The sequence below is a fragment of the Buteo buteo genome, chromosome 8 (genome assembly GCF_964188355.1).
Source record: "Buteo buteo chromosome 8, bButBut1.hap1.1, whole genome shotgun sequence".
NCBI lineage: Eukaryota > Metazoa > Chordata > Aves > Accipitriformes > Accipitridae > Buteo > Buteo buteo.
Window position 1 is genome coordinate 30,501,211 of NC_134178.1, and position 12,154 is coordinate 30,513,364.

The 12,154-nt window shown below is 39.7% G+C and overlaps 2 protein-coding genes across 2 annotated transcripts in view; one reads left to right on the top strand and one right to left on the bottom strand.

The window, feature by feature from the left end:
- Positions 1–11,806, top strand: CHMP2B (charged multivesicular body protein 2B). Its single transcript, XM_075033955.1, has 6 exons — positions 1–157; positions 3,373–3,464; positions 6,433–6,627; positions 9,160–9,262; positions 10,296–10,402; positions 10,559–11,806. Exons 1-6 carry the CDS (start codon positions 124–126, stop codon positions 10,670–10,672), a joined length of 645 nt encoding a protein of 214 aa, XP_074890056.1. The 5' UTR covers positions 1–123; the 3' UTR covers positions 10,673–11,806.
- POU1F1 (POU class 1 homeobox 1) overlaps positions 5,052–12,154 on the bottom strand; it is a 23,541-nt gene continuing 16,438 nt past the window's right edge. The window contains exon 7 of the mRNA XM_075033954.1: positions 5,052–5,999. The gene's annotated coding sequence lies outside the window, so the exon portion shown is untranslated. The remainder of the gene's footprint in view (positions 6,000–12,154) is intronic.

Below are 12,154 nucleotides of genomic sequence, written 5' to 3' on the forward strand. Positions count from 1 at the left end.
CCGGCGGGGAGGCGGAGCCGGGCGGGTCTCCGCGGCCCGGCCGCTTCCTGGTCACCTGAGGGGGAGGCAGGAGCCCGCTGAGGCGGCGGTGGGGGTCCGGCGGCTCCCGGTCTGGCTGCCGCCATGGCCTCGCTCTTCAAGAAGAAGACGGTGGACGGTGAGTGGGGCGTGGGGCCGCCGGCGCCCGGCGGAGGGCCCCGCCGCCCCTCCCGCCGCCCGGGGGCGGCTGCCCCCAGCCCCCGTAGGGTCCCGGGCGCGGAGCTGGCCCCGGCCTGGGCTCGGGGGGGGAGCGGGAGCCCGGGGGTGGTGGCGGCGCCTGCGGGGCGACGGCCTCGGGCTCTGTGTCCTGGCGCAGCGGGAACTCGCAGGGAGAGGAGGAGGCCACAGCCCGCCCGCGGTGACTCACCGGCGGCGTTCGGGCCAGGCGGGGCGGCGGGGAGGGTCCCCGGGCCGGCTCCCTGGGACAGCGAGGCGGGGCGGGGGGGGGTCCCGGAGCATTGGGCCCTGGGGGGCGGCCGGGCCGGGGCGAGGTGCGGGAGCCGGGCCCCGGTGATCCCTGTGTGCGGGTGATGGAGGAGGGGGAGGAACGTCCCTTGTTGGCAGCGAGGGGACAGAACAGGCCGGCGAAGAGTTGCTGGAGCCGAGAAGGAGCCGGGAGGGGAGCGGTGCCGGTCTGTGGGAGCCGGCTTCCTGCGGCGGGGAGAAGGCGGCCGAGCACGGCCGCAGGCTCCGGGAGCCGCTGCCCGGCTGCGCAGAGCGGCTGCCGAGCCGCCACCGCTTGCTTGGCTTTGTACGCGGGTTTTGAAACAAGTTGGTCTTGATGTTTTTGTAGTCGGTCTGTCAACAAAACGCTCAAACTTAGGCAGAAGTAACCGTCTCCAAAGTAAAGCCGAAAAAGATCTCTTACCTGGCAGCAGTCCTGTGGGCAATGGTCAGGCCTCCAAATCGGTGTGCCCCAGGCGTGGCGGTGGGGCAGAGGCTGGCCGGGGGCTGGCGAGCCCCAGAGCTGGCTGTCTGGCATGTTGGGTGCCCTGTGTCAAATCAGGTGGGTCCTCGTTTGAAAATGGCTCGCCAAAAATGACGCTGTGCATCAACCAATTGTGTGTCACCAACGGAGAATACGTGCGTTTGCCACTTGTCTCTTCCCGTTTTTGGTGCAACACCTGGAAGGGGAGGAAGGGGGAGATGGCACTGAGCTTCTCCCATGACCAAGGCGGATTGTAGGAGCCAGATCAAGCCCTACTGGGTGTCTCTTGTCCAACCTGTTTTAAGGAATGGAGGTGCTTCCTCCTTACCCTGGTGCGTGAGGCAGTGGCCTGACACACGGGAGTGGCTATCAGCAAAAGGCTGTCTCAGGAATGCCCCGTCTTCTTCTGTCTGCTGAAGTAAAGAATTTGCGTCAGTTATCACAGAGAAACAAGAACCAAGGTCTCATCTTGGCCTTCACTTGCAAAAACAAATGAAAGGGCCTGTAACTGCAGATAGTTGTTGTTTTCGGTTTATTGCCATCCTTAGTTTGAGCTTGTGAGATCAGAAACAACAGAAATAAGCAACGTGCTCACCCTTATTGTCTCCTGACAAGTACAGTTCTTGTTTCTTATCATCTTGAAGTTCTTATTTCTCAAGCTTTCAACATGAAGAGATTTTTTTTAATAGTTATTGTAGTTAGAATAGACAGTCTTGTGTGTAGCTATTAAGGTTTTTCTTTCATTTTCGCAAGTGCAGCTGTGCAAGTAATATACGTTTATCTACCTTCAAAATTACTTGCCTGTAGCATTGTTTTCAGTATAATTTTCACTGCTACTTTGCTGGTGTGAAGAATGCAGTGTTATATTCCGTGTCATCTTTCAGCTCTTCATTATTGTCCATTGAAAAGTCTACATCTCCTGAAGATGCTTTTTGTGTAGTTCTTGGAGCAGTAGTAGCGCTGTAAAAACATGTCTCTTTTTCACGGAGTTTGTTTGGAATATGTTTTTATTTGGCCAAAAACAATTGGTGGGAGGGGTTACTGTATATGCTCTCTTTAGAATGCCACTGAAGGTTTGGGTTTTTTCTGGTTCAAACCTATTAAGGCCAAAATAATTTCGGTGATGGATGTTTTACAGTATTTCTGATTGTGGAAATGAAGAACGTGAATGCTGCTTTCTTTTTGTAGGAAAATTGTCACAAGCCTTAAAAAATGAAAAGGGTGGCTGCAGTGTCTAGAATTTATCCTTCATGCCTTTATTTCCGGTAGCAACTCTGCCTGTTTGTATTGACTTTCATGTGCTTCAAACTTTGCAAGTACAATAGCAGTACCCTGCCATGTTACTTCTGTGGATCAGAAGAGCGAGCTCTAAACAAAGTTTATGTGACAGTCTGTTCCTTTTAAACTCCCACCCAAAGTTTATCTAATGTCGTGTAGACGCATACGTTAGGAGTAGACGAATCTCTTCCTAAAAGTACTAACTTACTTCCTCTGTAAAGGTCAGAGGATGCTGAGTCAGATGCAGACCTCTCTACCTTTGCCCAGGTGAATCACACCTAAGCACATGCTGTAAATTCTAATAAAAGTTAATTGCAACTAGCATGATTGATGCCTATATTGTAAATAATACTTGCTTTAATAAGTGGATGTTACTGGTAAATGATTTTTAAATAGTACAGTGGACAAAACTCCTATGAAGGATAATACGTTTCACCTGATAGACAGGGTTCAAGCTTCTGCTGGCTATGTCAGTTGTCAGGAAACTTAAATTTGCTATAATGGCCTCTACTTTCATATCTTAATATTCTTAAGCATCTGCTAATTGAAACACTATCGCTTTATAGTCTGACTTGAAGTTGGGCTGTGCAGATGCAGTATGTTTATGGAAGAGAGTAATCTCTGTCAAACCAGAATAAGGACAGAGAAGACTAGGATCCAGGACTTGCATCTAGGAGTATCTTTGCTGTTTTAATGGACTTGAGAACTCCTTAACTGCTCTCAGATCTCATATATAAGGTTTCTTCAGCTGGTCTACCTGTTGCAGTTAGGCCTGACTGGTTGAAAAGCAGTGGGTTCACAGTGGATGTTATTGCTAAGTTAGTTGAACTTGCAGAAAAGTGTGTGTACCTAACTTACTGTGTGGTTAAGGCTATTGCTAGGGTGCAAAGAAACATACTAGGTAAAATAGCCTTTTTGTTATGGGATATGGCCTATGCTGCTGAAACACAATCATGTTGTATACATAAAATTGTATTTTGCTAATATTTCATATATTTGAAATGCTGACAGTTCATTCTGAACAAAGGGCAGCTGCCAAACACACTGCATGTCCGCAGAGTGCTTAGCAGATGAAATGTTTATGTAGTATTGAAAACTTTTCCCAGCTATAAATATTTTCTTTCCAGATATAATAAAGGAGCAAAATCGAGAGTTAAGAGGTACACAGAGGGCTATAACCAGAGATAGAGCAGCACTTGAAAAACAGGAAAAACAACTGGTAAGTAGAACAAGGAACTTTATTCTACCCTTTAAAAACAAAGGTACACCCCCAATATAACAGAAAACTTACAAAGTGCTGAAGATACAACTCAATGTATAATAATTGAACAGCAAATTTGTACTTTTCAGTTATTAAAATTGTGTTGGAAAAAATATACTATCTAAAAGTGATTCTCAGCCTTTAAATAGGAAAAGCCTGAAACAATATGTTTAGATAAAATAACCACATTCATTTTTCCCTTCCATTCTTAGCATTCTCTATCCTTCAGAATGTTTTTTACTAACAGGCTTGTAAATCAGTGGTCTTGTGGTGGAAAAGCTAAAAGAAGTGTCAGTGCTATCATATGTTACCATGATTCTCCAGCGAGAGAGTACTTGAAAAACCATAGGGTATCATGAATACCCCATAGGGTGTTACTTTCATTCATATAGAACTTCCCTAAAACTAGCTAATAATAGTAAAACTATCTGCCTCAATTAAGATCTATTTAAAACTTAGTGTGTGTGAGCTATCGAGCATTCAGTGAACGGATGCTGCACCTGTGTGTGGCAGTATAATTGGATAAATGGATGTGACAGATGGTGGGGTTTGATGCATGAAGACCTGCTCAGACTGTGGGAAAAGCTATGTGAATCCAGCCACTCTTTCAGTAGCTATTGAGATGGTGTTTCATGGCAGCAAGTGGCATGAGTACCAAGAGGTGGGAATAATAATAAACTAAAAGAGGTCAGAGAAATTGTTTCTGGAAGCCTTGAACATGTAAGATGTAATAGGCTACTCATAGGTAAGGAGTTTTTCAGTATGAAATATTTTGACTCTGGAAATAACCTTAATTTTCATTGAATACTCAGGTTGAAGTTTTGATTACTACAGTAAATTGTTTCAGAAGTGTTGGATTTCTGAGAATAAGAAAGGAGAAGTGAAATACGTCTTTGAAAAAGTTAAAAATTGCTATTATGTTGAGAGAATCAATGGACAATAAATATTAATTTTCAGAGTTAGATCAGGTGAAAAAGGACCAAGGGCTGGTCAGTCAATCTCAGAACATTTTGTTATTTACTTTCTTCAGAAAGACTTTTTTTTTTCCTTAACTATGAGGTACTACCCTGAGAAAACCTAGTTATATTAATTCAATGTATAAAAATACCTTAAAGTACGCAGACAGTTCTGTTTCAGTTCAGTAACCTCATATGACTGTATGAATTTTGATTATTTTTTTCCAGAAGAACGTAACTGGCTTTAATAAGCTTGCCCCAAACCTCTCAAAAGCGAATAATGTATTTCAGCTCTTTATCCAAAATCTTCTTAATTAAGAATAAAATCACCTATATATAGGGTTTGATTTCTGCGGCTGGATTATCTGCAATGATTTAGCAATGGTTGGTGTAGGTTTGCATTTTGCTTTGAAAATCAGGTTATAAATGCTACTTAAGTATTTCCTCTTGAAACGAAAAGTCCTATTTTCAAATGTTTGCTCTTAAAACTAGGGTGCAAACTAGTGTTTGCCAGTGTGCAAACTAATCCCTTCTATCCTTTGCAATACTTGAGGTATGAGAAAAGGAGATAATATTCTGGGCATGTTATAGATATTTGGTTTTGTGGTCTCTGTGAGCTACTTACAAAGAGGACAGCTTTACATATATTTCAAGCCTTTAATGTTTAAACAGTCTCATGCTCCTTATTTGCTGATCTGTACCTTCTTGGATTAAAAATAGTATGTGTGACACAGCCTTTCAGAAATTATGGATTTATAGAAAAGATCTTGTGCTGGTGCCATCTCTGTAGTAAATTTAACCATGAACTTTCCTAGTAGTAAAGCTAATGCAGAGGGTCAGTTTACCCTTGCTTTAAACATGACTGTTTTCATATCCTGGTGACCAGTATTTACCTTTTCAGAGCAATATATCTTCTTGTAAGTACAGTTTTCTGGACTATCTGGACTACCAGTGTACATAAAGTGAAGCAACTGTATTCCTGTAGCAGGTACATTCTCCTGAAGAATCACAGGAGAAAGCTGATCTTTAAAGGCTGCTTTTACTTGATGATAAAAATCAAAATGTACAATTGGAGATGTACAAAAAACTGAGATACTATGGCAAGCCCTCCTTAAAAAGGCTGAAAAGGAAAAATTAGTTGAAAAGCTTACATTACCAAGTCACGAATCAGAAGGCATACTTCAAAAAAACCCAGCTGATAAGATTATTTGTGCCAAAATTTTCCCTGGTGCCTCTGGGCTAAGTAGCTTGCTATTTCTCCTTGAATTGATAGATTGGGGTTTGGGTTTTTTTGTAAGACAGAAGTGTCTTTCTTAAGGTTTAAGCACATGTTGTTGTAGACAAATTATACCACTTCTATTAAGTGCTAAGTTAAGTCCAGCTAAATTATGTGGGCAAAGAGCCTATAATTATTGCTTATGTAACTTTATCTACTTCTTCCCCCAAAAGGTTATGAGATTCTCTCGAGGCTGACAAAGTGTTAAAAAGAACCTATGAACTCCGCATTTCTTCCATGGGTGTGATGTGGCTTGATTGCCTGTGAATGCAAGAAATCAAAGATGATTAGAGTCATGACACTAATAGTTAGCTGGCCATAATAATTTCTTCACTTCTGGGGTTTTTTTTGAAGTGTTACTCCCTATCCAGATATGGAATTTAATGTGCACATATAAGTGAATGTGACATTATGCAGAAGTTGAAGTCTTTTGGGGAACTGTGTGCTACCATACTATAATTCAGTGTTGTTGTGTTTTTTTCTTCTCATCAAATCATAACAGCATTGCATTTATTCTACTAAATAGCCTTGGTAGAAAAGCAAGGAAGACTATTTATATAACTTTAAATGTCTTAAAAAATAAAAATTGAGAGGATATTTAACTTTTGGAATTTAATTATTAGTGTTGAGGTTTAATTATAGTCTTTGTTTGAATGAAAATGCTGTAGAATTAATCTTATATCTTTTTTAACAGGAACTGGAAATAAAGAAAATGGCTAAGACTGGTAACAAAGAAGCCTGTAAAGTGCTAGCAAAACAGCTTGTACAACTGCGGAAGCAGAAAAATCGAACATACGCTGTTAGCTCTAAAGTCACTTCTATGTCAACTCAAACAAAGGTCATGAACTCTCAGATGAAGATGGCAGGAGCTATGTCAACTACAGCAAAAGTAAGGCATTATAAGATATTATTTTACATTAAAATGCAGCATAAGGTTGCAAAAGTTAAGTTGTGTTATTTTGTGTAAGATGATTGAAGGGATAAAACTTATTGCTTAATATCCAAAATGGTGTTGAGCATACAGTAGGGAAATGTAATTTGATTCATATAATGAAATTTTTGCCTAGTCAATCCAGCCAGTTAGCACCTAACGAAGCATATTTTCTTGGGTTAGACATCTGTGAAATGTTTGCGTGATAAAAAATAAACTCGAATGCCAGTGGAAGAACTCTTTTAATACATCAAAAAAAACCAAACCGTGCCACTACATGTCTGGCCTGTATACCTTGTCCCAAACAGTTTTTATTGGGAAAAAGTAGGGCATGCTTCATCTAGAAATCAAGGCAGTGTGTCACAGTAGCTCTACGGCTTGTGCAAAAAGTAGGTTATTGCTTTGGATCTTAAGTTCCTAAGGAAACCTAATCTGGAGTTCCCTGTTATTCTCACTCTCCATGCTCTAAGGAAACAGTATTGCATTAAGTTTTGTCACAAATCTCATCTCATAAACTCAGATTTTTCAGACTCTTATCTGAGCTAGTTGTGAACTTTCCCCTGTTTCCTTGAATGGATAAATAGGGAGTTTGCTTTTGGCAAGGAGGATTGTTCAGCTTGAGGTGTAGGAAACAGAATTAGCGTGCATCATTGTAGACGAGTTGTGCTTTTATCATAGTCCAAGTTAAATCCCATTTCATGCCAGTTAAACACAGTAATGCAATGCAACTTAGTGCAGAAAGTAACGACTGCTAAGGCTTTGCTGTCAGATGTCTTTTAGAAGCATTGTGTTGGCAGATATCAGCCCTTCTATGATACAAAGTTGTGTCTCTGTAGCAAACTTTCCATCCTCCATGACTAACCCACAAAGGGGGGGCTCGTCTGACTGTACAAGCAATCAAGTTAAACAGCTTACTCCATATTCCTACAACAGTGTTGCATGTGAACAAGTTGGTCTGGCTTTTTAACTATTACATGGTTGACTTGTTTTTATCTACGAGACATCTTGGATTAAATTTCTCAAAACCAAAGTGTCACTAGACTAATTATGAAGGTAAGTCAGTAGAAAAAACAAAAATATTAAAAAAAATAAATTAACCAGCATCCAGAAAAGCGATTTTTTTTGAAACACGGCAGGTACCTCTATGGACTAGTTTGTGTAACATTATTGGAGAGGAAGGTGTTAAATTCTTCTGGTAATTTTTAAAGTGAGTATTTTGCCTTATCAACATGGGGAGCTTAAAAAAGAAAAGTATTCAGTTGTTCATTTTGAAGATAATAAACTATTCTTCATCTCATACAACCATCAGTGAAAAATATATGGAAACAGTTGCCTCAACAAGCAAGACAAATACATGAATGCAAAGTTTTCAAAGTATTTTCTATATACTTTTTAGCATGTATGGCACTAATTTTGGACATAATAAAGTCCAGTTAATAATTACCTGTTTCTTTTAATCATGCATCTAACCCTTATTTTCTGAAGATTTATAAACTCTGTATGAGTTTAGTGGAAATATTTTTTTATTTCCATCTACAACTCTTGTAAAAGAATTCTAAAGAACCAACACCTTCTAAGTCCAGAACAACTTTTTAAATTCAAATATCGTGACTATGAACACAGTCTTTGAAATTCAAGTAACTTTAGAAGCATAATACATTATCACTTTAAACAAACTCAGAGATGAAGGCAGAAGAGCTTCTACAAAGCCAGTAGCAACTGTAGTAGCTTGACAGAATCCCTTTTAATTAATCAACTCTCTTATCTTCTTAAAGACGGTTAGACTTTATGTTTGAATTGCTCATGTCTATATTTAGGTTTTGGTGTCCCATGAGAGATACAGTAGCTTGCTTCTTAGGAAAGAAGAAAGTACTAAATACTGGTGCCTGCAAAGGCAGGGCTACATGCTTGTGGTAAAACAGGTGAAGTTTTATTACACTGTCACTGAAATATTGCTACCCATTACAAAGGTTCACCCTAAGCTAATATGTACTTGCTGAACACTTCGATATTTGCTTTTCAGAGAAAAGTAATTTTTCCATTAAATTATAACATAAAGAAACAATTGCAATTTAATGCCTGTCCTCTAGTGGTGGTTTAAATAAATGTTCCTTATTGAATAGAAAAACCTGCAGCCATTTACCTCTTTAAAGTGTATAGCCTGCAAGTTAGGTAATATTGTCCCATTCTTTTCATTTAGATCAGGCAGATTTTTCCTAATATAAGGCCAGGAGAATGGTCATGGTGCAAGACAGACACATACCTTTAAAAGCGTACCTATTAGGGTAGTAGATAGCAATATTTCTTACTAGGTACAGACCGTACTGTTGATCTGTTTTGTCTACAGTTCTCACAGGATGTAAAGGTACAAGGAAAGTGAAATTTGGACTGAAGCATTTTTTATTAGGAAAGTCTTATTCCTTCTTAATGTATATATTGGTATTTACTAATGTCTCGTTGTGTGATTAAGGGTTTTTTCAATATTAATAGACAATGCAAGCAGTCAATAAGAAAATGGATCCACAAAAGACACTACAAACTATGCAGAATTTCCAGAAGGAAAACATGAAGATGGAAATGACTGAAGAAATGAGTAAGTTCTGCACTGCAGGGAACAGCTAGCTACAGCCCACAGTGCTCTTGGACGGGTAGAACCAGTCTAGAAATACTGATGCTTGAAGTTTTACTTCTACAATAAGATTGACAGCAAAAATGAAGAGCAAACAAAACAATGCATGTCTGAGCAGGGGAGCTGAGCTTTAGGCCTTTTAGTAGTTCTAGATACTAAATCTAGAATCTGTTCCTTCCCATCTTCATGCATAACACCCATCATACTTCTAGAAACAACATACGGAAGGGAAGAAGGTTTGAGACCAGTTCAAAATCTTGTTGGCATAACTGGCAGGGGAACTTGAAAAATTGCCCTTTCTGTAGCTGGTAGTTTGCATGTGCTTTTTCTTCTGGGGATGGACACTTAATTTAGAAATTATTGATAACATGGTGGTATGGGATGGTTTTGTCTCTTTTTTATATTTAAGCCACAAACTTCTTGGGGGGTAGCAAGTTTCTTGTTCCCAGTTGCATCTGTCTGTTGTAAACTAAGTAACACCAAACTTCCCGGTGTTGCTCGCCCAGTCTCCTTCCTATCCTAATCCCTGCCACTGTGTTGGCCATAGTAAGTAGTATGGACTCAAACCAATGTTGTTGAGCAAGATGTGAACACCTCAACTGTGCAGAACTGTATTGTTGCAATTCAGAAATTAGCTGAGTAGTTAACAATTTAGCAATTTACTTGGAGGAGGAAGAGGAAGGGGATTTTTATGAAACTGTAGAAGATGTTTTTAAGAAAAGTTAAAACCTAGTAGAGGGGGAGATAGTTCAGTTGCTGTATTTTGGTGAAACTAAACATTTTTATAAAAGCAGTCATGCCTTACCCTGTTGTTGCTCTAGCTGTGCTCACAGGCTTTGCAAGGCAGAGGTAAGAAAGCCTCTCCAATATACAGGTGCTTTCTGTTAGTATCTTACACAGTAGTATTACTACTACATTCTGGGAGGATAGAAAGTGCTAGGTAATTTTAGTAACCTTTTTGCTTAAAGCAGTGTGGATTTTTTTTCTTTCTTCTAAGTTAATGATACTCTGGATGATATTTTTGATGCTTCTGATGAAGAAGAAGAAAGCCAAGATATTGTTAACCAAGTGCTTGATGAGATAGGAATTGAAATCTCTGGAAAGGTATGGCTATTTTTACCCAGTTCATGTGCTTCTTTCCCTTCATTCCCTTTTTTTAATAGTTTATTCTAGCAGCCTTTATTCTACAGTCTTATTCTAGAAGTCAGCTTGTCATAATATGTATTATTTTGACTGAAGAGAACTTCTGTATTATTCTAGATGGCCAAAGCTCCATCAACTGCCAGAGGCTTACCATCTGCATCAACATCAAAAGCTGCTACCATATCAGACGAAGAGATTGAACGACAGCTCAAAGCTTTGGGAGTTGATTAGCTGGATGGCAATATGCAATCTGCCTTCTAATTATTCAGCTGCAGACAGATGTAAAAAGTGCAAATACTCTTTCAGTGCAACTGATGTCTAGGAAAACTCCGAAGCTTCAGAAATGACAACTTGAAGTTGGTACTGGGGGAAAGAGAAGGGGAGAATATTTTGAATCAATTTACAGGGAGAAGTACACTTGGTGTATCCATTGCATGGAGTCTTTTTGAGCACTGGACCAACCAGGGCTGTAGTTCTAATGATAGATTCATTTATACCTGATCTGAATCTGTCCTTTGAATTCAAAGTTTTCTTCTATCTCACTTCCTGATCTATCTTTAGAATTGGCTATTCTGTGGCTGGTGGTGATGCCTCCTAGGACAACACCTATATAATATATATCATTTTTATAAAACTATCACTATAGAAAAACTCATAGTCTGTCATCTTAGCACAAATGAAACTTCACCTTTGCTCTTAGTTGGAAACTATTTTCTTTTGATGAGAAATAGCCTTGAAAGTCTAGCAAAATTAGGCAGAAAGAAAAAGCATTTGATGTATTTCTTTCAAATTCCTGTAGTAACTTTGAGTTGATTAAATAATAGCTGGTTATTCTTTTTACTGAAAGGGAAGGATATAGTCCTTGTGCAGTTAGTTTTACTGGAAGAGGATTTAAATTTGCTAGTGAACTTTGTTGCATGAAAGGCACTGACTGAACTCTATTGTACTGTAACATAGCTGGTTTCAACAGAATTGCTGTGCCTTTATGTATATAAATCTTGTATCTTTGTGATTTTTTTCATGAGTCTTTGAAAGGTGAGTAAACTTGTACTTAAGATGGTTTCACAAAACACTATGGCGAGACCTCTGTGTACACTTGATGGGACTCTGCTGAAGTTCAGAAATGCACTTGTTCAGAAATGCAACCAGCGCACTTGCAAAAAGGACATTTGCCTGATACAACATTTGTATATATTTTACAGTATTTCTTAATGGAAGGTAGCTGTGCATAATTGTATTGTTTACTAAGATGCAATTGATCACATTGATAAGCTAAATCTAAATTTTAGTTTTGAGAACAATTTTGGATGATACTTCATAATTACTTGTCTAAACACTATAATAAAAGTGTTCTGGTTCTGTGAAGATTTTTCTATGGTCTCTGAACTGCATCAACATGGTTCTAGCTTTAAATGGAACACATCGGGCTAGTGAAATAAGAACTGTTCATATTTTAAATAGATGACAAACTCTGCGAATGCAGTTCCCAGTTATGACTTCCCAGATGGTGTGAAGTTCCTCAGCCCTTAGCCTGCTGGAGATTATTTGCCCTTCAGTTGTGCTGATTTAGTGGGGCTGTTCGTTGAACAGAAACAACAGGATCATCTTGGCTTTGAAAAAAGAAAAGCAAAACACCTCCCAAGAGTGAAACCAGGATAACTGTGGGGGGACAGACTTCATAAAGAGACCTTGCTGCTAGAGAAAGTGTAGCAG

Bases quoted from the DNA above. Each gene is read 5' to 3' on its own strand.
- CHMP2B (XM_075033955.1), top strand. From the start codon at position 124: ATGGCCTCGCTCTTCAAGAAGAAGACGGTGGACG. The intron at 158-3,372 runs GTGAGTGGGGCG...TTTTCTTTCCAG, and splicing joins CAAGAAGAAGACGGTGGACG to ATATAATAAAGGAGCAAAAT. The intron at 9,263-10,295 runs GTAAGTTCTGCA...CTTTCTTCTAAG, and splicing joins GGAAATGACTGAAGAAATGA to TTAATGATACTCTGGATGAT.